Here is a 26,146-nt window from a genome sequence, read left to right as displayed (position 1 = left end):
GAGATGATGAAAAAATCAGGGAAAGGAATGGATAGAGAGAACATAAAAAGCAAAGCTGCAGACAAAATAGAAGTGGAATCAGAGGGATTGACTGGAACACACAGATTTGTTATTTATTATTTATACCCTGACTTGATGTTCCACATGCTACTACACACTGGCAATCCCAGCGTGCTCAGTGCTCCATGTTATACAGACTCTGAAGAGGCTGTAGAGCTCATCACACCCAAGTAGCTTTGGGCCAACCCTGCCAAGTTCTTGAGTATCTTTCAGTGCTCTCGTGCCCAGGTCGGCTGATGGTGCTCAGTACCCGATGTAAAAAAGCCTTGTGGTTTTAAGCAGAATTTTAAAAAACCACAGTCTGAGCCTGCTCACCCTTATGGCATTGCAAAGTTTGGCATTGCTTCCACCGGGAATAAGAGCAGAGACTTAGCAAGCAGACCTCGACATCAGAGCAATAGACTCACACAACTTGGTTTCAGTTCCTCTAAGTTTTATCACCGTTAGGTTAAGGGCGGTCAGGAACATCTCCCTGGCTCTGCAGAGGTACCAGATCCAACCACGTAGCCCAGATTCTGCCTCTGATAACACACACGGAGGGCAAGAATTGCTGTTCAGGAAACAGCTACTGCCTGATTATCTCCTTTGCGAGGGGCTGGTCCACGTGCACCCCGATACCTGAGGGCTCCCACTCCCACCCAGCAGTCTCCATCTCCCATTTCCTGTGAAATCATCACACCAGCAGTAAAAACAGATGAACACTACGAAATGGAGTGAAGCTTCTTAGACCTCAGTGCTTCCCAACCAGTCCTTTTGCTTCCCCTAAATTTTAACAAGGAAGCTTTTCTGCCCCCACAATTCCCTTTACTGGGCTTTGCAGGAATCTTTCCACTTCTGGTAATCACTGGCCTGGTCCAGACACGCTGGGGTTTCCCAGCAAAGCCTGGAATCTCCCTGAGCTCTTGAGCACTGACGTAGTATTTTAGGTTGCCTCGTTCTAAAGAGCAAGAGAGACCGAGCAAATGAAGAAAAAACAACCCACTACTTAAAGTTGAAATCAGCTCTTAACAGCTCTGCACTGGCTCTTCCTTGTCTCTCGGCTACAAGCCAGTGACAACTGGAACTACCTCCCGCTTTTTTAATAACAGAAAACAGAGCAGAAAAAAGACAAGACAAGAGGTAGGAAGGATTTGATAAAGGAAACACAGGCGTCTCTGCAGGCTCTTGCGAGGGACGGCTCTGCACCCGCACACCCCAGAGCTCCCCCCGATCACCTCCAACGTGCCGGGGGAACCAGGACCGCCACTAAAATTCAAAGGGTCAACTAAACCTTCAGAAACACTCATCCTACTGGTCTCACAAGACGTCTACCCTGCTCTTCTGCCTGCAGCTCCGTTGCACTGGCTTAGAGGTCCAGGATACTTGAAGTGAGGGGCACGCTCCTCTCCGGGGGTACCCTTGGGAGGGTGCACATCCCCGGGAGGACGGACACCAGCACAGACACTCTGACATGGGTCACCTCACCCTGCTCCCTGCGGGGTCACCCATCTCTGCTCCCAGTATGGACAATTTGAGCCCAAAGGAGTGGGACGGCAGAGCTTTACCCTGCCCTGTGCAGCCCCAGCTCGCGGAGGAGCAGGGGGAGGGGAGAGGCAGCCGGGCTGTCCCAGCCTCCTGGGGGGCTCAGGGCAGCCAGAAGGCATCTCCCCTCCCAAATGTGCGGGGAGGGAGCCGGGGCGCTGCGCCCCGAGTCCGGCACGGCCAGCAGCCTGGCTCCGGCAGCTCCCACGCCTGGCAAGTGACATCTGCTGCCGCAGCAGCCATGGCAACGTGCGGGAAGCAGGCGGCTGGCAGAGCCGGCCTGGGAAACCTAAAGCAGCACTGACACCTTCAGGAAGGGGAGACGAAGCTCAAGCCCAGCCTCGGCTTGTCTTTTCCCTGCGGGGCTCAGAGCCTACTTGGGAGGTTCCTTCTGGAGCTGGCTCCTGCGATCCAGCTTGCTCATAACCTGCGTGATGTCCACAGTCGTGGCGGCTTCTTTGGCTTTGGCCTCTTCCTCCTGCTGCCTCAGGATGACAGGGCTGGGGCTGGAGCGGAGGTGACGGCGTCCGAACGGGAAACTGGAGCTGGGCAGAGAGCGAGAGAAAGGACCAGGGCGTTACTGAAAAGTAGAAGAGTGCCAAAAACTCACCACTGGTAAGAAAACCTGCCAGGAGAGCAAGCTCAGATAGAGAGACGGACCTGGAGAGATGCCGCTACCTGCTTCAGCGAAGCCCTTACCAGCAGCAGTAGAGAGAAGTGTTAAACCGCCTCTGGATGAGGGATTAGCTCTCTGGCTTACCCAGGACACGGAGTGTTGTGTCCAGAACAGACACTGGCAAACATGACGGCAGATAGCAGGGACAACCAGCATCTGCCAGCGACCTTGTGATGTGCGGCTCAGGGAAAAGCTACCCAAACCCCCCGTACGTCAGCAGGAGGGTTCTTTCCACAGGCTTGAAATGGGCTTTAGATGAAACAAGGGTGTGAAAGTCCATGATTCCTCTTTCTTCCTTGCTAGGTTGACGAGTGGAAGAGGAACAGAGAAAGCAGCACACACCCAGCCTGGCCCTGACACCGCCCGCTCAGCTTAAAAAGCAACTGCAGCTCAAATGGCCTAAATTTGCTACGCAACCTTCACCTCGGTCTAGAAAAAGCCATTTCAAGCCTGCCCCTCCTAAGGCCGTCTACCTTGTGCCAGCGTCACTGGCAGGTAAGATGCTGTTTGCTCCCATGCCTGTCACCTCCATGTCACAGGGCGCAAGTGGCTTTAGCTGAGCAGAACCCACAGAGCACCCTGCGGGGGTTCCGTGTCTCTGGCAGCCAGCATTTCACGGGCAGGAGTTTCCCCTCTCTCCTTCCAGGGAAGGAGCCGTGATTAATTCAGCAAACACAGCCTTTCTAAACAGACCAGGCAGCTGAGCCATCAAGTTGATTCTGACTTCACACAAGCCCCTTCCAAAGGGCTGACAAATAAACAGCGATATCAGCATCAAAGCAAGGCATCTTCTCAGGGAAAAATTGTACTTAATTATGTGAACATCTAAATCATAGTAATTTTGCTGCAACTCAAGGCTTTTTCTACCCTTGCTACAAGGAAAACAAACCCCACAATTACATCTAGTTTCACTTGCCTTTTTTTGACAGTCTCTTGTGGCACAACAGCCTTGGCCAGCATTTCCTTGTATATTGGAGACTTCAAATAGCGGCCATAGGAGTCCTACTAGGAGGAAAAAAGAGAAACTGGTAGTTATGGGCTGCAAACACCCTTATTAAAATCACCACCAAATGCAGCTGCTCAGGAGCCAGGGAGGCTGGGAACTGGATCATTTCCCCCAGCAGCCCAAGGGACTTTACATCTTTTGGGCAAACCAATAGCCTTTCATCTCGCCGTAAAATTTCCAGGCTTTTGTATCTCACAGCAAAGCTTCCCAGGTAAGATCCAGACCTAAAGGTCTGAACTGGGCTTAGCTCAGGCCAGTGGTGTCTCACAGTTATTGCAGGGTGAAGTGCCCATGTTTCAGGAGCCAAACTTTTCGGCAACTGGTGAAAAAACCCAGTATAGTTCTAGTCCTTTGAGTGTCAATGTGCATTAGCTGCTGCTCTGGCCCATAATGCTCCTTCCTGCTAAGTGTATTTTGTATCACTCATAAGGAGTTACGGGTTATTTGTGGTCACCATGATCACATGAAAGCCAGGACATACTGTACGCTGACATCAGCCCACAGTCTGCTGCATCAGTCAGACCTAAAAAAGGGGTGTCCGCCAATATAACCGCAGGAGAATGTGTGAAAAAACCCAGTAAAACTTGTACCAAGAGCATAACCAGACGTGGCCTGTTTCAAAACTCAGGCAGTTATATCACAACTGATACTCCCTTTCCCATGCCCTGCTGAAATCCAGCTGGATACAAACATCCCACCATAGGGATACCTGATGTGGCATAGAGTGGTACTAACGGAACAAATATAATAATAAATAATAAATAATAAATAATAAATAATAAATAATAAATAATAAATAATAAATAATAAATAATTAAAGATTTGTTCAAGCTTTGAATAAGCTGGTGACCAAGCCTGTATCAGAAGGCAGGACTTGCAGCAGATGCCCGACCTCCACCAACTTGGGGACATGCGGCCTTAGATGGAAGAATCAGCAGCAAATTTGAACCACTGCTTGTTTAAGTCAACAAATATGAGGGATTTTCAAACAAAAGCCACTTGAAAGTGACAGCTGACAACACACAAAGGCCTGGAAAGGCCCAGAGAACTGGAATCCCCCTAAGGCCTTGGAAAAAAAATGACAAACCTTTTTCATCAGCATGTAGATGTGGGTCTGAGCAGCATCTAAAACATAGCGGTGAGGGTGCTTGAGGCCTCTGACCGTGATGCCCATTGTTGTGCCATCGATGTTGATCCAGCGCCTCGCTCCTGGAGCCAGGAAGAGTCTGCAAGGAGGAGGAATCAACAGCACCATTAAAAACCAGAGAATTCCTGGAGGTTTCTCTGTCCATGCACAAAAGTCCCTACAGCTCCCCACGATGATCTGCTGTCCTGATCTTGGGCAGTCAACCTCCTCTCCAACAGTGGCACATGCGGTCACCTCTCCTTGCACTATTAGCACACAATATGAACCAAATTTTAGCCCACTGGAGGCTAAAGGGTCTCTCCACTCTCCTTGTGGCAGCCCCATGACCTTTGCTATTTCACATCTCTGTTTAAGTTACATGCTAAGACCTAAATGTAATAGAATCATAGAACAGAAAGGAAAAGTAACCATATAATAAAACAACACTTAGGCTTTCATCTTCAAAAGCTCCTTTCCTATGTGGGGACATAGGACAGCCACATTTGATGACAGCTTACAAATAAAAGTCTCAGGAATAAATCATTTGGAGAATGAAAGCCTGTGGAAGAATGCGATGGGACTCATGTACAAAGAGTTTAAGAACATAGAATTACCACACTCACTTGTAAATCTCTTCTGCTTTTTCTTTGATATTGGATTGGTCTCCGTACTTGAGATCCTCACACGCTTCCCAGAAACTCAGATTCTCTCCTGTGTAACAAGGACTTGATCAGCAGAGAACAAGAGGAAAACACAATCCTGTTTATTAACTCCAGAACCAAATTTGTTTGACTCAATACTCATCAGCCCCAATTCAGTCTGTCTAATTCTAACAGCCTTGAAAATCTCTTGTGGCTGCAGGAGGAAAGCAGCCTTTCCTGCTCACTGACACCTGTCAGAGCGTGAATGCAGCAGTTCCAGCTTCCCCGGCAGCGATGCCCAGCACAGGGAGTGCCCTGGGCTGTGCTTTGTGTCCTGTGCCACTAGATGGTATTGCACAGCCATCGCCTCCAGAGCCGCTTCTGCTCCCTTTGTCCCCGTCCCAGGGATCCCTTTGCAGCGATTGCTCCCTGCTCTGTCTCTGCCGTGTCCCTGGGCACGGACAAACAGACGCAGACTCACCGCTGAACTCCTTCTTCAGGAAGAGCTGGAAGTTCTGCCGGCCTTTCGGGTCCCGGATCAGCTCGCTGAAGTTAAAGGCCCATCGCTCCACACGCATTCTGGTGGGGACTTCCACTCTGCACAGGTTGGAAACAAACAGCATTGTGGGGTTCACACGACCCAGCTAATTGGCAGATGAGTTAAAACCAAAATGCCCTTTGCTGGAACGCCAAGAGACTTCTCAGCACTCTCTGTTTTCCAGAATGCTGTAATGAGCTCCTGAAGTCAGTCCACTAAGGAAGCCGTAATTAAACAACTTAGTACCCAGTGGGATGAGGATTTATCTCGGATTTATGCTGCTCTCACAATGACAGGCCAGTTTTACGAGAGGTTTGACTCGGTCCCATGCTGGAGGAGGCACTGGTTGCTGCCCAAAGCTTAGCCCCTCGTGAAGGCGCCCTTTGGGCTGTCTGATGGGATATTATCCCTCTAACAGGATTGCTGGTCTCAAATGAGAACCAGTAATACATTACATGCTTCAGGCCCAGAGATGCCACTGTATAATTAGCAAATACTGAGTGGAACACCAAGGGAGACCTCAGAGAAGGGATGGAGCACCAGTACGGGCCTCCAACCCAAACTCTCTCCTAAGAAAGCAGCCTGATGTGCATGCAAAGAACAAGGGCCATTTCTTGAACGCTGAACTGCTGCGCCATCGGCAGCACCTGACTTAGCAAGGTTAACACTAAACCAAGTGCTATACCTGAGCATAACTGGTCACATTCCATTCCTGAGCTAGTAAAAGTGAACTTCACTCATCCAGGGGGAAGATCAGACCCACTCAGCAGGGGCTGAGCGCGTACTCGCATCATCGGTTTAGGAATTTCTGTAACTTTAAGGAAGGCTCCATGTGAAGAAGATAATGCTGGAAGTTCAGCAGGAAGTATTCCCAGGAGACAGTTTCTTTAGCACGACCAAAGAGAGCTCTTCCCTGCTCATGATCAGAGACCAGACATCATGACTAAATCAACAGTTCCCTTTTCTGATTTCTATCAGCCCAAAGGTCAGTGTCAATCACGAGCTGGCAGGAGAATACAAATACATACAGTTTTGCATTGAGATCCCAGAACTCAGGGTCATCTGTTATCCAGGGGTTGCTGGGGAGACATCCAGACAGGATGGGATCATTGGAGAGGAACTGCTCAGAGTACTTCACAAGCCTGCGAGTAAATCCAACAAAACCAAAGTATTAACTCACAAGCAGAACTGCAGCCAGCCCTGTTACAACCAAATAAATGGTTGCGCTGGTTTGTGCCACACGTTACAGAGGGGAAAGTCCCAGAGAAGAGCAAAGCAAGCGCTGTATTTGCTCAGGGTGGTTCTCCACGCACAGGGAGCTCCGGGAGAACGGAGGGAACAACAAGGGCACATCCCGGCTTCTCCTTCCCCCGCTCAACCACCTGTGTTATTCACTCCAATCCATATCTCCTAATCAAGCTACAAATCTAAACCTGTCAACTCAGGTAACATTTCTCTGTCCTTTTAATGATTAGTGCTTTGCAGCTCCTCCTAAATCAATGCAATGCTCTGATACATGCACGCCATCTAGTTGCTGCTCATATCCTCATCAATAATAATTTGATTTAGACCCAATCCTGCAGCTGAGATGGAGATCCAAATTTCCTGATGACTTTTTGATCTTGGTGATACACATTATCCATTGGAAGACTAGACTAACGTATGAAGAGCTCCATTGACAAACACACCCCACAAAATTCCTGGGAGGTGTCCCCAGCTCCATCTCATCATTTGGAAAACTGAGGCACGAGAGTTTTAAGTGACCTGGGAGTTGGGGACAGATGAAATGAGCAGAACTGCTGGTGCCTTGCAAGCTGTGGTTTCCAGAAGACATCATTGCTTCCCCGGCTCTTCCTCACATCCCATCCATCCGGGACTGTTCTCCCAGGGAACAGGCCTGAGCACCTGGTTTATCTCGGATTGGATAGGGATCTCTGGGTGGCAATGACTATGTAAAGCAGCCGGGTGGTGTGGACTGTGCCTCTCGGCATGTGGCTAGCACGTACAATTCCAGGAACGCCGGTGGCTAACATGCTACTGGCTAATGCTCGGACCGGGAACTTTGCACTGAATCAGCTTCATCAAAAATCCCATGAGGAAACACTTACTGAGAAGACAAATTGCTAATTAAGTGCTTGGACATTCCTGGAGACGCTTGTGTTCCTTCATAATATAGAATAACCTGAGACTTCCCCAGCTGTGCTGCCTTCTGGTGAGCATCACCGCACAAGCAAGAGCTGGGGCTGAATCCATCTTGATTTCAGAGGGAACCTCGGCCCAGGGGCTGGCGCCGCTCTGCAAACATCCGCAGAAAAGCCCCGTCGGCTCCGAGGGAGACTCTTCATCACGACTGGGACGCTGATCCCTCCTCTGCCTCACAGCTCCCGGCCCAGCCAGCAAAACAACCCTGCGTGTGTCCACCGCATCGATCCTCCTGGCTGAGTCACCAGCTGCCGGAGCAGACTGCTCCATCATCTCATTAGGAGATGAGCGCTGAAGACTAATTAACGTGTGGACAGAAGGAAAGCAGGACTTACCCTCCAAGAGAGACAGAAGATTTCACTCGGGACTTCATGATGGCCTGCTGATAGTACATGATCTGAGAGGGATCAGACAACCCATGGTTAGGAGCACGGAGACGTGAAGACAAGGCCATGCCCACGCGAACCTCAAACACGCCCTCTGCCAGGTAGCGAGGCCAACTGCTTCTTCCCCAATTATTGGATGTCCAAGGAAACAGAGAATCCCTAAACTGCCTTAGTAAAATGGTTTTCTTTCACTGAGTTTATTGCAAATGCCAGAAGGGTTAAGGGTTGGACTCAATGATCTCTGAGGTCTTTTCCAACCCAGTCGATTCTGTGATTCTGTGATTCTGTGAAGAGCATTTTACAATGTGCAAGTAATTAAAAAGCACTCCCCATGCTATATAAAAATAGGATAATAGCTACCACCCTAGGCACCTACAAATGCTCTGGATGATTTAGCACATAATTATCATTGATCCTTGGCTGTCTCTACCCTGGCGCCACTGGATGTATCTCCTATGGTTTCCCCACCACTAATTTGGATCTATTGGACTTTCGCCTGGTGTCTGTCCTTGCTTGAGCCTTCCCGGCACTGGCAGAGCTGCTGGCTGCCAGCAAAGCGACGTGCGGAGGCAGGAGACGTCCCGAAAGCACATCCACCAAACGCTCCGTGGGGCAGAGACTCTGCCAGCCAAACCCGGGCACTTTCAAAACTGCTCATCCCCTGCAAACGGGATTTGAGCCCCGGTGCAACGCCAATGTACACAACACAATCACAGAATCATTTCAACACATACAGGATGAACCCCTAGAAGCAAGGGAAGGACCACTTACCTCTCTCCTATAAACATCCATAGTTTTTTTCTGTAAAAATAAAGAAACAAAACCCATTAAATTGGGGTGGGTGCTTTCACTCGCCTTTTTTGAGACATGAAAACATCGTTGCAGGGCTGCCGTTGTGCAGCGCTCTCCAATTAATTCTCATTACAATTAAAATCAAACACAGCAGCTCAGCTAATCAGGGTGTCATCAAAGCTAAGAGCATCCACACACCGTAAATCGTTCCATTAGCTGTATTTACTGTTTAGCATTGCTTCTTCCATCACAGGCTGCCTGTATGCCTTCAATTAAGGGGTTATTCTAATGGTGCTAAAATAGATTCGTTTACGAGACACAGATTAGATCATTCAATATTAGCTAAAGCAGACAGGAACCAACACATCGCAAAATATAAACACCACAATTAAAAGCCTCAGAAGCAGTATCTGCTATGCAAAGGGTGCTTATGTTGTGATTTGAATAACTCAGACTATGTTACATGTCATCCACAAATGAGCAAGCAATTGAAGGCAAGCAATTAACTGCAGGGTGTTTATTCACACAGCTTCCTTTGAAGCACAGTTACTTTGTGTGAAATAAACTTGAGGAGGGAGAAGGAAAGACAGGCTACGGCAGGGATGCTCCCAGCCAGCCTTTAAAAGCTTATGCAGTGCTTCAGTTCCTCATCTCCTGTTTTAGCCAACAAGATCTGCATCCCAGAATTACTCTGTCAAACCAACCCCTGGGTCTGCAGGGTGCCCTGGGGAAGGGCAGTTTGTGAGATGCTCAGGGGGGAAAAACCATTCTCTCTATGGCAGAAAAATACACATATTTTACTGAAACTCGGCTGGTTTTGAGAGGGCACACTCACCGTTTCAGCAGCGGGAGCCAGATATGCAGCAGATGAGCCAACCTGTACCGCACTGCCACGAAGCCAGCCCATCTGATCCTAACGCAAACCTAGCGTAGTGCTAACAGAAACCCTCGCCGTGGCATCGCAAGGAAGCTTTTTCTGCTGGAAATACCACGACCAGCTCTGAATGACTCCAGCGTGCATCATCTCAGCAGGGACAAACAGGGACGCAAACAGCAGCCGCACAGCAGCGATGCTCTGCTGGCCACACACAAGGAACTGCGTGCGAGGGGCAAGGGCTGACACACCAACAGGGAGAAAAAGCTCTTGGACCAGAGGATCATCGGTCATGAGGCTGTACAGCCTCTCTCACTGATTCAAAAGCTCCTGGGTCATCTGTCTTATAAATGATGGAGAACACAGAGCAAGGAACAGCTTCTACCCTTCTCTGCTCTGAGCTGCACCCCTGATGCCACCCGAGCTTCCATGCTGACGCTATTTCTTCCCCCCGTTTCTACAGCATCATCATTTCAGATACACTGTAGAAATGGAAGGAAACAAAAACACCACCTGGTTACATTTACTGCCCTACAAGTGCCCTCTTTAGAGAGCTTTGTTTCTGTTTCAGGCCAGTTATTTCCTGCACAACAGCAGTTCACTGTCTCCTTGGGGAACCGAGATACAAACCAGGCCCCATCAGATTTACAAGTGCCAGCTCAACTGTTCCGTTTGATGGAACTTCAGCGTGGGTAGCACATTTACTTTAGGAAAAGCAACACGTTAAAATCATTAGACGGTTTTAAAAGGCCGCCCATTTTTTCCTCTGTGCGGTGGGGGGGATGTCGGCATCATGGCTTGAAGGCAGCTCAGGTGGTGATGAAGTTGGGTTATCTTCTCTAGGGGCCTTAGAGGCAGGCAGCACACCACACACACACGAGACAAACAGCTGTGGGGAAGAGAAAAAGAACACAGTCAATTAAATGTTACATAGAGTAGGAAAGGCATGAATTAAAATGCCATCACAACAGAAAAATTATACGTGGGTGAGTAAAAATCAAAGCTAATGCCATGTCTGCAAACAAGATTTTTTCTCTTTTTTTTAAAGGATCCCCTCCTGCCACAGCCTGAGCTCTGAAATGCACAGTGACGGGGAAGGATCTCAGCTGTTTCACCCCAGAGCTGCACAGCGTTTCATCTCCCTTTCTCCCACAGCGCTCCCATCACATTTCCAGCCTGGCTGCTGGTCCAAGGGACCCCAAACACTCCCTGTATCCTGTTGAGCGCTGCCAGGTGTCCCCACCACCTTCCCCGTCCCCGTCAGCAGCAATCCCAAAGTGCCGGGTACCACCCACCCACCCTCATTTGGAAGGAAATCGTATTTGGAACAAAAGAGTCATTTCTTATAATGAGATTAATCTTGCAATGCCCTTAACGAGTGACTTATCGCAATTACTGCGGATAAGCTCCCCGGCCCTGCAGTCTTCAAATCAAAATGGCAATTAGTGAAAGACTTGGGTCTGTCTCAGTTGAGTGCTGTTCAACTCCCGGAGATGCACCGGGACACCCTGGGAACCAAGAGCACCCGCAAGAGCTGGGACATCTGCTAATTTCCAGCTACCCGTTGGCATGGCCCTCCTCTGCTCCACATTGTGGAGCACAGGCCACTGTGAGCTCATTTTGGACCAGGGCACTGCAAATCGCACCCGCACTCTGCCCTAACGCCATGGTGCTCTGTCTGCACATGCAGCTCGGCCAGGATGACCACGGGGATCCTGTGAGGATGAGCATAAGATCATCTCAACATGCATCTCCACTGCACTGCTGCTTCCAGCACAACAGCTGGAAACCACACCTGGAACTGCCCACATGCCCAGTTTCGCTCAAATTGCCAGTTTTCCCCTATATCTTATCTGCTGATGATCCTGTTATATCACAAACTGTGATGGACGCAGAAGTTCTGCATTTATCAGGCAGCCAGGCTGACAAAGACTTATGACATTAAAGACCAGCAACGACTATGATGATCTGTGGCTGATTCGCTGCATACGACAAGCTGGGGCACTTCACTCAGTAGTCCCTGAACCCAGTGCAGTGATTTTTGGCCAAGCTAATGCACCTTTGAGAAAGACTCTCTGGTTACAGGAGGAGGCAAAAGCCGAGCGTGTCCCTGCAGGGAGGCAGCGGGCTCCGTCAGTTGCCTGGTAACTCTCTAAGCAGCTGGATCATGAGCCTGAGATCTGGATAACAAAAGGCTAAAGCATCCCTTAATTAGCTGTTCGATGGATGGTTACATCTGCCTTATTCCTCCTGCCCAACTACAACTCCTAACTCATTATAACCGCAAGGGATGCTCATGGGTCAGTAATGAAAGTCGCTTTCAAAGGAGTGCGATGTTTGGCTGAGCACCTGTTTATCCCAGAGGACTCTATCAATTAGGGAGGGAGCAGCCTACCAAAGGGGCTGAGGCAAGTGAAAGAGATGTTCACACCAACAGCAGCTTCAAAGAAGTCATCCTGATGTCAGAAATTAATTATCACCAGGAATATTTTCTGTCTTAGCTGCCAAGATAAAAGAAAACTAATTGGCCAACAAAGTGAAGCTGGATTGAGTGGGAACAGAGACAGAAATCGAATAAATGGGCGCTGGATTCATGCGCTCATTTTCTGCCCTTATCGTTTCTCCCATGTCGGAGCCAGGGGCTGGGCACGCAGAAAACATCAATAAAGCTGCGCTGCCTGCAGCGGGGCTGAGATGTGGCCAAAGCAGCTCCGTCCAGCTCAGCATTTACTGGCAGAGCTTGGGTCATGCTGTCTGCTCATCACAGGTGCTTGTGAGAGCACCCTGTACAAATAATAATAATAATAATAATAATAATAATAATAATAATAAAGCTACTAGTCCAAAGGTGGCTCTATGTGAGCTTTTGGCTGTCTCGTGTATTGTCACTCGATCTACCAAAAGCAAAAAGAGGAGCAAGAAGAACCTGATCTCTTCAGCTCGGCCTCCAGAGAGGAGGCACAACTTAGAGAGCAGCTTCAACGAGAAAGGCGGTGAAGTCACCTCAAAGCTGGTGTCCTTTGGCTCACGCCCTCCCGGGGGTCCCTGCCGACAGGGGGAATCGAACACCAGAGACCCCTGAGCCGAACCGAGACCCCTCAGCTCGCTTCCTCTGTGCTACCAGGCAGCTGGCACACGGCTATGGGCTTTCAGACTGTTTGCAAACCTAAAATCCCCTTCCATGTCAGCTGTAAAACTGTGGGCGAGAAGTTGGCTTACTGCTCTTTTCCATCCCTCTCCCTTTCCACCACTCCTTTCCTCTTAAAAAAAAAAAAAAAAAAATAGTGCTTTCGGCAGCTACTACTTACAGCAAGAAAATTTAAATACACCCCAACCCTACATTTTGCTCATTTTCAGTCTCTATAGCAACAGAACACAGTTGGCCAAAGCAATTATCCTGCCTCTGGCTGTTGAGATGTTTAAAAGCCGCTACAAAAATGAGAAGTTGTGGGAACATAGTGAGTGGGATCGCAGTAACATTTGCATTTAATTGCTGAGAGACACTTTGACTTGGCTCCCAAACGAACACCATTCAGTGCACGAATGCAGGATCGCTTAAAAGGACTGAAGGAGCAAGAGGAGAGCAGCTCCAGCTCATAGAATCATTTCGGTTGCAAGAGACCCTCGGGATCATCCTCACCCCCAACTGCGTTTGTCTGACTGGGGACTCTGAACCAGTCCCACCCAGTTCCAGCCCCCCAGGTCTCAGCTCATTCACTTTGTTTCTTTATGGTCTAGCTCTACAATATGCGTTCTTAAGGCAACATTTTGTGTCTTCAACCCACCACACCAACGTCTCCATCTTCTTGCCACTCATTAACCTTTCAGAGGTATTCTGGCAGTTTATTTTAAACACGGATCTTTCCTCCGATCCTTTACACCCCCCCACAACGCCACGTTCAGCACTAACAAAAAGGCAGCAACAAGCATCTGGAGGTAGAGGATTCCTTAATTCAGCTTCACCAGCAGAGAAAACATGTCCTGTAGCTAAATGCTCACACTAACTGCTGTGGCAAGAAGCTGACAAAGTATTTTCAAGCCAAAAGATGCTGCCAAAGCCTATTTTGAGAGTCCCACCCCCTGGACAATGAGACAGCTTCAACTTCTGGCCTGTTTGGCTGTCAGAGCTGAGCAATCCCAGGGACATTGTCCAGGCCCTCCTGAACAAATCCAGTGGGTGTGGGAAAAACAAACCAAAACACAGCCTGTCTCACCTGGTTTACCTTATTTTCATTGGGATCCGTTACGCGGTCTAACCCGTACTCTAGGGCGTCCAGCATGCCGGGCTGTTGCGAACAAGAAACATCAAGAGCTTTGTAACTCGTTTGTGTTAAAGTTGTGGTTCACACAAACGCACACAGAGACCCTCAAGCCCCGAGCAGGGCCCTGGGAGAGCTCTGCCCCCCAAATCTGAGCACAGGTGCTGCTGCTGGACCCCAATCCCTTGCACCTTTGTGAGCCATGAAGGAGAAATGCGTGGACCTGGGGCTGACCTGCTCTCTGAGGAGCAGCAAGAGGGTGCACAGCCCACAGTGGCTGCAGAGAAGCCACCACCGAGGCACTAAAGCCACATGCCAACATCTGCTACTTACAGGAGTTCGGTTCACCAGCCAGTAGGCTCTCTCCTGGCAGTCCAGCGCATACCTGTCCGCCTTCTTCCGCTCCTTCCCTGCCCTGCAAAGCCAAGAACGGGATTTAACCCTGCCAGGGGAGTTAATGAACTTTGCTCTCCCAAAAGCAGCGGAAGGAGAAAGGGGCACACGCCCCAGCCTCCCCTGCCCCGCGGGTCCCAGCCCGACCGCGTGATGCTCCATCGCAGCCTCCCGACCACATCTCACCCCGGCTAATTCTGCACTGCAGGTCATGCTGTTCACGTGGCCGCACGTGACTGTAGCTTTTGAGAAATCATCATCTTCCTGAGCTGCACTGGGAGCAGACACATCCTCTTTTGATTAGACAGACAGCCCTTGGGTAGAGTTTTACGCCAACAACCCGCTACTTGCGGTCAGTCCTGCCGCCTCGTGTTTATCCGTCCCCGATGTCCCCGGGCAGTATCTGAGGACTGCCACGCAGAGATACACCCCAGACACATCTCAGCCCCGTCTCACACTCAAGTGGGATGTTTCTCACAGAAATTATTTGGAAATGGGGCCAAGCAGTGTTCTCAGGCACTAAAACCTAAATCACCTCTACTGTTGAACAGAAGAAGCGCCAGCATGGCTTGGGCTTGGACCAACTAATTCTTTCCCAGACAAGTCCTGGGCACAATTTGGGACTTAGCATGGGCAAAAGAGCATTCCCAAAAGGCTGTTTGCATGTGGCCACCCCGCTGTGGTTAACAGGGTGGATGCGGGCTGCTCTGCACCAGTCTGCCCCAGCACCACCATCAAACAGCCTCAGACGTGTTTAATCTACTAGTTCAGACACAGTCTTGGTATCTAACTTTAAAACTGTGCTTGGCATCTCTTAGCCCAAGTCTGACCTCAATTTACAAGAACAACAGTCTCGTGTTTAATGAGACAGTTATCTGATGAGCTGTATTCTGATGACTTGGCTACCAGCCCAGCAAAAACAGAAACGCTGCTGAATGGCAGAGGCAGCGCCTACAGTGCTGGGAGGTAGAAAAGGTGAAAGGAATGGAATGTACAGAAGTAGGAAGCACCTCCGAAGGAGTAATCCCATCTCATGTTCACTAATTTTCCTGGGAATCTGAAGGATTCAGCTCTTAAAATTAAACCGTTTTGGCTGGGTGCCTAAGTGTGCATGTCACAGTTTTCTCCAGAAGTCCCTGCTGGGAGCATTTACTGCTGCTTGATTCAGGCCATTCGGTTCAGCTGCGAGACATCTACAAGCAGAACCAGACCCAAACAGCTCCTAAGTCCAGTGCCCTGATCCCCAAATGCTCACGGACAACCCCAAGCTAAAAGAAGTCATTTCTAATGTGGGCTGGCATGCTGCAGCATCAGTCCAGTCGTTTGAAAACAGCCGAAATCCTTCATGCAAAGTGTGAAGTGAGCGAAGTTTCCTTGCTAAATGGAGAAACACCCATCTGATAGGAAAGGCAGGTTTGTTTCGCAATCTTGAGGGGTGCTTGCAAGTTATTTTAAAGCTGCAGTTTATGTTTTTAAGCTGTAATTTAACGGTGTACCAAGACGGTGAAGCTCTGCCTCCTCAACCCCCACCCCAGCGATGCAAATAAGGGAACGCAAGTCAACTCACTTGTACTGCTCTTTGGCCTGCATAATAACGAAGTCCCACTTGTAGTTTATTTTTTGATTGAGCATGTTGTAATGTTCCTGGAATAAAAATAAAAAAGCAGTTAGTGTGAAGATTCTGGACAAGGCGCTCCCATGCTAAGGGTTTCTTGACTCTCCAGAGCTCAGCTGGGCCAGGCTGGCAACCAAGCCAAGAAATCTGGATTGTTCTGAACATAATTACTTGAATTGCAACAGTTCAAAAAATGCCACTGCAAGGAGAGCAATCACCCCTGCTAAAATTATCATTAACTTCAGAGTGTTTTCCTGTACTGGCCACTTTTTCCCTTCCAAAATTTTGGCTTTTGGCAGCGCTGGAGTGACACCTCATGCAATAGAAGAGGTGGGTTTTTTTGCCGTGCTCCATTCATTAGTAACAGAGGGTTAAAACTACAGCAAACGAGCTTGCAATGGAACAAGTACAACATTCCTTACCTTTTCATACTCTTCTAAAATCCCTTTCCTCTTAATGTTCTTCTTTGCTAGGTAAATGGCTATGGAAGGAAAAGCAAATAAGCAGTCACTTAGACCAACGAATCCAAGAATAATTAAAAATTTCCCCACGTGACAAGCACTAATCATCTTTGCTACAATATATTCCAGGGCATGAGCTCCAAGCTCACCGAAATAAAATGAACTTGGTGCTTCCAGCTTGTTGCTGACGCCTGAGGAGCCGGGCTGGGAGCAGCCCCGCAGAACGGGCCGCGTGAGATTCTGCCTGTGGTCACCTCTCCTTTGGGAATTCCGAATGGCTTTCACGGGTCAAAACCACCGGACCAACCCTTTAAGATGTTGAGGTTCTTCAGAGTTTGACCTCCAAGTTTTCCAAATACAGGCCAATGTTTTGTTCCAAGTTCTGCTAAAAACATTCCAATCTAAAACGGGCTTTTTTATTTCCCCAGAAGATCTACAGCATAACGCAGACAAAAGTCATCTTGGGATAAACAAATCAGTCTGTGAACTGCGCAGCCCCCAAGTGCAAACCAAGCTGATCAGCCCAACTTTCATGACCAGCCCTATAATAAAAAGCATCATAAAGACAGCAAAGGATTGATAGGGAAAGAGCCATCAATGAGATGCTGTGCATTATATAAAGAACTATATCCAAATCTACAGCAATACAGTCTTGGCCCCAGATCCAGAAATACACTTAACTACTCAGGGAAACCTAACCTTGTGTTTAAAGTCTTCCCTATGCAGCAGAGCATTGCAGATGTGTTCCAGTCTGATGGATCTTAGTGGAATGTAAGAGAAGCTCAAGCACTTTCTCTCAACAAGTCCACCACAAGGTGGTCACACCCAGGGCATTCCCTCAGTTCTGCATTACTGAGAATTATTCACAAAACAGCATGAAAGTAAATGTAAGGCTGGTCATCGCGTGGGGACACACAGCACGAAAAGATGAGCAGCAAACATGGTGCAGGACTGCGTGCACAAACACAGGGGCTTGCACTGCGCCTCCCAAACACGTACAACGTTATAACTCACCATAGTCCGTGTCATCAGCAGGCCAGGCCTGCACGGGCCAGAAATAGGGGGTCTGCAGAAAAAACAAGTCTTTGGTGAGCGTGTAACAGCCCTGAGCTCATACTCCCTCAGCACAGTACGCTAGTTTAGTTGAAGGAAGTATCACGGTTTCCTTGTGAATTGTAATGATGATGTGACACAGAACTGGGGGAACTGGTCTAAGGCTTCTCTGTGGATCCTCTTCCCCTTCCTCCTGCAAGCTGAGCGACCAGCAGGGCTGCACACCTGCCTGCTCTTCAAACAAGTGCCGAACTCCCTCTCAATGGCTTTAGACAAGGTGCAACTCACTTGAAACCTGTACAGGCTGCCGTCTGCCTTAAGGGTGAGGTTCTTTGGCTCCTGGAGAGGGTAGATGTATCCGTATTTGACAAACAGGTCTCCCAGGTGGAGCGCCTCTGAAAATGGAGAAAGTGGACATTTTGATTGCACAGGAACACCGCACTGGAATTTAAAAGTGAGCTGCTACACAGGAGAGGAAAACTAATCTAAGAGGTTTTGTCTACAGAGACATTAAAATTTTACAACTTGAAGCTGAAAAGCCTCCATTTTGACATTTCTACCCACCTTCCTGAGGGATCTGCAAGCGCTGGAGAATCCACTGCAATATGTCATTACCTGTAAAGCAAAGAAAACATCAGGCGCTTGAAATTCAGGGTGTGACAAAAATCCACAGGCCAAAACAAGACCCTTCCAGTCCTCCCCGCTCACTGTGCTCTGGAGCCCCCCAAGCACTCAGCCCCCTTCTTGCGAATGTGATTTCAAAAGCACCACACGAGAAAAGCAGAGATACAACACACCGCGGGGCTCTCGCTGGTCACGCTGTTCCTCAGGTTTTATCCTGACCGAGCAGGAGGGAGCCCAAGGCCAGCGCTGAGCTCAGGATGGCGCAGCACGAGTGTGCAGGGACACATGTGGCCCAAGCAACACTTAAACCATCGCTGGCTTAGAAAGGATTTAAGCAAAACACAACAGCCTCGACGCCCAGGGAAGGTGAAGTGCCCCTTGTTTCACACAGTCTTGTCTTGCAAGGTTCGCTGCAAAGTATCTGCAGATTCACCGAGCACAGACCTGCCTCAGTTTTTGTAAGAGACCAGTGACGGGTCCTCTTGAGTTGTTTAAGAGACACGACTCTGTAGGAGTCACAGGACAAATCAAACAAGGTTTCTGCATTCAAAGTCTTCGCCTGCCCCAGTTCTCCTGGTGGGGCACAGGCCAGTCACACCCACAGGCAGCACAAACCTCCAGCAGCTTTAGTTTTATGCTCTGGGGGCAAATTTCACAAACCTCCTTCCAAACACACTCATTTCCCTGATCAGTTTTTGGTCTTTCCCTCCAAACGTCCCCCGGGATTGCAGATTGAGGTGTTGACCTTTCTTGACATTGCAGTGATGACTTAACTTTCTAATAGGGGCTCAGAGCTCTTATCCTACTGCCTGCTTCCTGAAATAGATGAAATTAAAGGATTATCTCATCACTCATTTCTAGACAGCTCTCTCTGTAAGCATTTTCCCCCAAAGGTGCACATTTAACGTGGAGGTTTATTTGCCTTTTCTGTTGCGAGCCATTTCCTGACACTGAATTTAACCATTAGCTTCCTGCACAAGAAGAGCCAACTCTCTCCAGCGGATCTGTGTCCACTGCTCTGGTATCTTCACCAACCCCTCACTAAACAAGAATCAGTCTTTTGCATCACCCAGAAGCCAATCAGTATAAATGCAATTTGTGCAGCACTAAAAACACCATAGTTTAGAGAGTGATGAGCACCACACAAGGAGGCTGGAAGTCACTTGTCCGTCAGGAGAAGAATTTATCATTTATGCAAGAGGGAACGTGGAGCAATTCTGGTTAAGGAACCAGAATAAAGCAGACAGCACGCAAATAGGTTGAGTACTAACGGGCATTCTCCCTCCACATCACCTCATCATGGACTTTTAGGAAGTGGTTATTTTATTTTGGTCAGAGATCAAGAGAAGTATTTGTTCCCCCTGCACTCAATCCTGGTGGCACATCATCTTCAGGACAGCGGAACCTGATCTGCAGCGCTGCCTTAGCTGTTCACCTACAGCCGGGGGGCAGAGGCAGCTCCTTCGCAGATGCAACACACTCCCCCAAATTCAGCTGCGTGATAGCGATGTCAACCAGGATACGGTTCGTGATGTGACGCACAGACGGTGCTGTTGAGCACAAGCTTCAGATGTCAGCCAAGTTCTCCTTACCCTTTCACTGATTGATCCCATGGGCAAGTCACTTCATCTCAGGGCTTCTGCTTCCTCATTTGAACAAAAAAAAAATGGGGCAAACAACACAAAGGGTGGGGAAAAATGAACCTGTTTGGTTAAGTTGTCTCCCGAGCCGCCTGAAACTGCTGGTTTCAGTGGGAGTCTGTGTTCTGAATTTTAAAGTGCTGCAGAAAGACCAAAGCAGGAGGGGGACTGGGCACAGTATGTGCGAATATTTACAGTGGAGGATCCCTCACAAGAGCTTTTGTGGTGCTGGGAGGACAGGGGGGCAGAGGCACTGGGGGAGCTCTGAAAAGGAGCCGGTTTGAAGGAGATGTGATGAGAGCGTCTGTGACGCCATACGTGACACCGCACAGCTCCCCGCCCGCTGCTGCTGCTCGAAGGAGGAAAAACCATCATCTGGAGGCACAGAAGTGGGCTGAATATTTTGTTATTTTCTTGCACACTGAAGAAAAATTATTATCAGCAGTAAAGGTTAAAAGGGAGACTAATTGTTTATTGCTAATTTCTGAAGTACTGTCTTTCAGTCTGACTCCAGGCTGCCTGTGTTAATTGGATTTTAATACTTATCTTTATTTGCGATCCAGCCTCACTGGGACTATGACAGATCTGGAGGCTGAAGCACTTACTCACCTCTGTGCTAAGGGAAAGCAAGGTCACTCGACCTAAACTCTCACAAGACAGCTGAAAGCACGTGATTATCAACCTTTGTGGCTCTGACTCAGAGGCAGGAGCAAAATGAGACAAGCGAGAATGAGATAAAGGGAGCAGGTGTGTCTCAAAGGACGTACAGCAAATATTTTTTGGAACACGGGCTCCCTGGGGTGGCCACGGGGTCCACATGGGGCTTTCCTTTGATGAGCTTTCTTGGCCCCTTCCCTTGACAAAGATCTTACCTGCCACAGCGTGTGGGATGTTCGTGATCATCACCCGCTGCGTCTGCGTCTTGACGCCCGTGTCTGGGTTCTGCATCTCCATCATAAGCGCTTCGATCTGCAAAACACGGCAGGGACGGGATGTGTCACAGGAGGGGACGGGGGGAGCCCCAGGGCCAGAGGGGGGTGCACTGGTGGCCCACAGGAACAAATGCAATGGCCTCAGTCCTCTCCAAACCTCCCCTTGTCATTAGAGATGTCACCTCCAGACCGCGTCAGCTCCCACAGACTGACAGTGTCACTCCCTCCTACAGAAGGCACAGGCACAGCCAGGGTCAGCAGATGAGGGACAGGATGCGACCGCTCCATGAGAGCTCAGCTAAAAATAAAATACCAAACATCTCTGCTACCCGTAAACGTTCTTCTCCAGCTTCATATTGCTGGGGTAACAAGAAAGAAAATGGGAAGGAATAGAATCTGCGCTTCTATGGCACAAACACCCCAGCTGTGCACGGGCTTGTAGATATTGCACCACGCACCACGAAAATAAGCAATATTTTGGCTGGAGACCAAGCAGAAAAGGTTCTGTTTCTGGTCTGTAGATAGTAAACAGACAGGACTTCTGAAAAGCAGCAGGACAAGCACACGGCTCTGACCAGGGCTGAGCAAGCAGCTCAGAGCCCGGGGAGGTGAGAACAGCGTGTCCTTTGAGAAGGCACAGCCCCCACCCAGCCGAGGCTTTGAAAAGCTGCCCAAGGACCCACAACAGCGGGAAGCAGGATTTATATGCGGGAAAGAAGGATAAAAACACAGGAGCGGGGCCCAGGAGGTGCACAAGGGACTCTGGCCATTCCTGCGCACGCTGCACCCCCTCTGTGGAAGATGCTCTTCTGTTCATCTTCTGCTTCCAGAGATATTAAATCAAAACCAGTCCAACAGGACCAATTTGGTCTCTCTGCACATTCATTTTGGGTGAGGCTGGAGCTTTTTAACTAGGATTAGAGGATTTAACAAGCGTGACTTGATGACACTCACGCATAATGAAGGGCATTGTCTTCACAGGCACCACAGTGACTTTGGTCCCGAGTCTTGCCAAGTTCAGCGAGGATTTAAGCTGTAGTGACAGGACGCGCTCTGAGCTTGACAGGGCAAAAATGGATTTTCAACCGTTTTTAAAGCCAGTGTCAAATTAATACTAAAATGGAGAAGCCTGGTAGAATTTAACACAAATATTTGTATAAATACTCTATAAAATATTTTTAATTAGCAAAACCAGACCTGAAGTGATGGAATATGACGACTTTTTTAGACCTTTTAACCGCAGCCCCGATTTCAACCTCAGCAAGTCCAAGGCAGCTGGGTGAGATGCGGCGGGGCAGGATGGTCCAGCAGGCAGGGCGCTAATTTAGGAAGCTCAGATTCAGTTTCCTCTAAGCAAACACACTTATTCTCTGCCTAACTGTATTTCCTCTCTGCAGACACCACTTGATTGCACAGGGATACTGGGGGTAAACGCAGCACTTGTTGCCGGTACAGCCCCAGCACGGGGCAGCCGTTCCCTCCCCACGGAGCTCGAGAGATGGTTCTTTACCAGCAGAGAGTGAGGAATTGGCTCAGAAGCCCCCAGAGCCTCCCAGCACAGTGTGTTCCCTTCCATCAGCCAGCAAAGAGCTCCAGACACCCCACTGGGCTCCCTCTTGTCACCGGGGAAGTGATACGTATTAAAAAGAAACGCGTGAGATGAGCCAGGGAGCTGCTGTTGGGAGACGCCTGCTGCTCCGGCTGCAAACCACGCACTTTGCTGGTCAAAACTCAGCCCATCTCCCGAGGGAACGCTCTGCTGACGATGGGCTGCTGGCCATCAGGAGCTGCTATCAGCACCAGCCCGCTGGCGGGAGGGCTGCTTAAAACACGGGGGAAACGTTTGCAGACTTTTGTGCCAGTATTCTTCCTATTGAGACAGCTTAGGAGGGGAAAAAAATACCATAAAATAAGCTAAGTGTTAGTCAGCGATATTTCATGGACTAGCAGGGCCTTGGAAGGTGCTCTCTGATTCATTGAGGAGACTAAGAGGAGAACTCATCACGGTCTGCAGCACCCTCACAAGGGGAAGAAGACGGGCAGGCGCCAAACTCTTCTCTTTAGCAACCAACAACAGAACCCAAGGGAATGGCAGGAAGATGTGCCAGGGGAGGGTCAGGTTGGATATGAGGAAAAGGCTCTTCACCCAGAGGGTGCTGGACACTGGAATAGGATCCCCAGGTGGGTGTCACAGCTCCAAGCCTGACAGTGTTCAAGAAGAAACTGGACAATGTCCTCAGACACGCGGTGTGAACTGTGGTGTTGTCATATGCGGGGACAGGAGTTGGGCTCGATGTTCCCTGCGGGTCCCTTCAGACTCAGGACATGCTATGATTCCCCATGAAGACCAAGCTCTACATCCCGCCCAAGTCACGCAGAGCAAGCACAGGGCACTGCCCACCCCTGGCACAGCAAACCCTTTCCTCCCGCTGTCCGGCAGCAGGACCGCTGCGCTGACACGCTATCCATGGAGAACCAGCGCACAGGGACACGCTGCAGCTGCAAAGGCTGCAGGAATCCCCCCGTGCAGCTGGAGCAAACCCACGGTGACAGCGTTCTGTGCCAGCTGGTGGCAAAGCTCAATCACAGGCTTCAGCCATTAGGAAGCTTCTCTCTAGGATTTTAGCTCCTCGTGGATCTAAGCCTGTGCCGAGCATCCCCAGCTCCCACCACAGTGAAGGTGCTGGTTTTTCAGGGACGCTCTGAGGACATGGCTCTCGCACACAGACCACGTAACAGCCGAGGATCCATCCACAGCTTCCCTGAGGTCCGGAAAAAACAGAAAAGGAAGGAAAGCAGAGACAAGAGCCCAAAGCCTGAACCTGGGAGCTTCCTTCGCTCTTGCTGACAGGTCTTAAACTCGTCAAACGCTATAACTAAAACCCTCTCCCTGCTCACAGCGCATGCTCTGTAACAGCAGTTGGCTGTGTTGTAACTGATCTGCCCACCTGAGGAACGCTGAGCACTTTGCAAAGACTGCTAACAAATACACAGCTGCTGGAGGCTGTTTTCTCAAAGCACACAGCTTCTCCTCCGCACCCCCGCATGCAGCTCCAAGCAATATTGCTCAGTGCAGAATTTGGCCCAGAGCATTTCCTTTGGCAGGGGTCCCCAGCCAAATTTACCTTGAAAGACACAGCACCAAAGAAAACACCTTATTTACTTCCTCTAGCATAAAAAGTACAGTGTTTGTATTGCCAGACTCATCCTGTAGCACTGAATAGCGCCAAATTTCCCCCTTTTTCCTCCCGGAATCCTCCTCAGGTCGTGGGCGTTGCGGGAGAGCCAACTACAACTCAAACAGCAACTGGCTGGCTGTACTTGTCACTGGAAATTCAGCTAATTCTACTCAACAGGATAAGCCACAGGCAGGAGAGGTGGGTGGGAGAAAAGCTAGCTTGACACCCTGCTTTTTAAAGTCTGCAGATACCAGTTAGGCTAAAACTGGCTACACTTTTGAATGAATGCTACGGAAAAAAAAAACCAAACACACCAAATGCTTCCCAAAATGACGTATCACACCCAAAAGCATAGGCAGACGTCTTCCCACTCCTCTATTTCTGGCCACAAATACGCTCGTTTCTGAAAAAATGGAAAGAGGCAGAGAGCAGTTGGCCATAAGACACCCCCTGAAATGGCAGCGCTGGGAACGCTGGACCGACCGCCCAAAGCTCAACTGGGGGGCCTGATGCCACATATTATGGCATGTTGTGGGTTTTTTTACCCTGGAAATTTCACAATTTTGAGGGTCTTTGGGGAAAAGAAATGAGAGAGGAAGAAAATGTGTCAGGAGAACAATTCAGCTGAGGCGATGCTACAAAAATAAACAAAATTACAGTTTTATTTCCTCCGTGACTTCAGCACATGTTGCCAATCAGTTCAAAGGGCTCTGCAATAGGTCGTGGCCCCCAAAGCCCCGAAGGTGGGGCTGTCACCTCTCCGACACACCCAGAGGGGCCCTGGAAAGCCGAGGCCAGGCAGGATGCAATGAATACAGGTCCCCCCGCCCGGAGCACCGGTCACCGCATCACCCCGCCCGGACGCGGCCCCGCCGGTGCTGATGTCCGGAGCGGTGCGGCTGCCTGCGGCGCTTGCTCATCCCTCACCTTTTTCAGGAAGGCCATCCGCGGGCGGTGGCGCTGCCCCTGGTCGAGCCGTGTGACCGTCATGATGCCGGGCCGGGCGGAACGAGCGGACGGGGCTGGCGGAGCGGCGGCCCCGGCCGGGCGCACCTGGCTAAGACCGCCCGCCGCCCGCCACCACCGCCTCTCCCTGCCGGGGGCGGTGCCAGCGCTGCGCGTCGTAACCAATCAGCGCCCGCCGTCCCACGCTCATTTACATGAAGGCGTGGGGCGGCGCCCTATTGGGGAGCATGCTGGCGCGGGGGAGTGGTCTTTGTGGGCGTGTTTTTTTGTGGGCGTGGTTTGAGTGGGCGTGGCAGGCGGGAAATGCAGTGTCATTTATGTAGCTGCAAATTTATATGGATGTTCGTTCCCCGTGCCGGGGGTATGGATGCTATACTGAAAATACACTTGCGGTCAATGCATTACAGAGCAATGGTGAACCCCACGTGTTCTGCAGAGCCCACAGATCCCTCCCAGCCCAAACCCGAGGCCACAGAGCATGTCCCAGCTGCGGAAAAGTCTTGTGAGAGCCGAATTTTGTCCCTCTGTTCCTCTTGTGGAGCCCCCATAAACTGTGATAATTCTCAACAGAGCCAGAGCTGCTCACAATCCTTGGCAGTTTCTCTTGCAGAAAGCACTGCAGAGGGAATCCCCCCTGATTTAAAAAAAAAAATCACATTTCCTACTTAAATCACGCAACGCAGAAAGCATGTGGTGAGCGAAACGCCTGTCTGCAGAAACCAGGGACAGCCCTGAGGGGAAGGAAGGGGCAACGAAAATGAAGCAACGAGGACGGGACTGCAAGTGCGACAAGCTGAGGCCGAATTTCAGAACACGGTTCCTTCCAGCAAGTTTTCAAAGCAGTTTACATCTCCAAAAAAGTGCAAACTGTGGCACAGAGACTCCATCTCAGGTCTCACAGCAAGGCAATGGTTAAAGCACTGTCTGCAGAGTCCTGGCTGGTAGGTGGTGAGCAGTCAAAATGAGGAGCTTCCATGTGGTATTTGCTCTGTCTCTCACACAAAGCATTGCCAATTTTTTTTGAAAATGTTATTATTAAGCACTTGAAAATAGTGTCTTTGTCTCTTTTAAAAGTTTCAGTAACTTTTAAGCGCCCTTTTTCACCCCACACAAGGCCCAGAACTGGTGTGTTTGTCCAGCCTGGTGCTGTCCCCCAGCACTACTGGAAAACTCAAGAGGCAATGAGGAAGTTACACGTCAAA

At 49.6% G+C, this 26,146-nt stretch overlaps 1 protein-coding gene across 1 annotated transcript in view; it reads right to left on the bottom strand.

Moving 5' to 3' along the window:
* Positions 1-25,060, bottom strand: part of RGS9 (regulator of G protein signaling 9) — a 31,631-nt gene extending 6,571 nt beyond the window's left edge. The window contains exons 1-17 of the mRNA XM_082066903.1: positions 24,906-25,060; positions 20,740-20,836; positions 18,168-18,218; positions 17,892-17,998; positions 17,565-17,616; positions 16,512-16,570; positions 16,042-16,118; positions 14,415-14,496; positions 14,046-14,108; positions 8,928-8,957; positions 8,106-8,167; positions 6,597-6,710; positions 5,512-5,627; positions 5,013-5,100; positions 4,351-4,489; positions 3,174-3,259; positions 2,009-2,126 (exon numbers count right to left, since the gene is read on the bottom strand). Coding sequence (XP_081923029.1) covers positions 2,009-2,126; positions 3,174-3,259; positions 4,351-4,489; positions 5,013-5,100; positions 5,512-5,627; positions 6,597-6,710; positions 8,106-8,167; positions 8,928-8,957; positions 14,046-14,108; positions 14,415-14,496; positions 16,042-16,118; positions 16,512-16,570; positions 17,565-17,616; positions 17,892-17,998; positions 18,168-18,218; positions 20,740-20,836; positions 24,906-24,968 — 1,404 coding nt within the window. The 5' untranslated portion in view covers positions 24,969-25,060. The remainder of the gene's footprint in view (positions 1-2,008; positions 2,127-3,173; positions 3,260-4,350; positions 4,490-5,012; positions 5,101-5,511; positions 5,628-6,596; positions 6,711-8,105; positions 8,168-8,927; positions 8,958-14,045; positions 14,109-14,414; positions 14,497-16,041; positions 16,119-16,511; positions 16,571-17,564; positions 17,617-17,891; positions 17,999-18,167; positions 18,219-20,739; positions 20,837-24,905) is intronic.
* Positions 25,061-26,146: the final 1,086 nt, after the last annotated feature.

The sequence above is a fragment of the Streptopelia decaocto genome (assembly GCF_964273445.1).
Source record: "Streptopelia decaocto genome assembly, chromosome: 16".
Lineage (NCBI taxonomy): Eukaryota > Metazoa > Chordata > Aves > Columbiformes > Columbidae > Streptopelia > Streptopelia decaocto.
The sequence above is the reverse complement of the archived record's forward strand: the minus strand, read 5'-3'. Positions and strand labels throughout refer to the sequence as shown.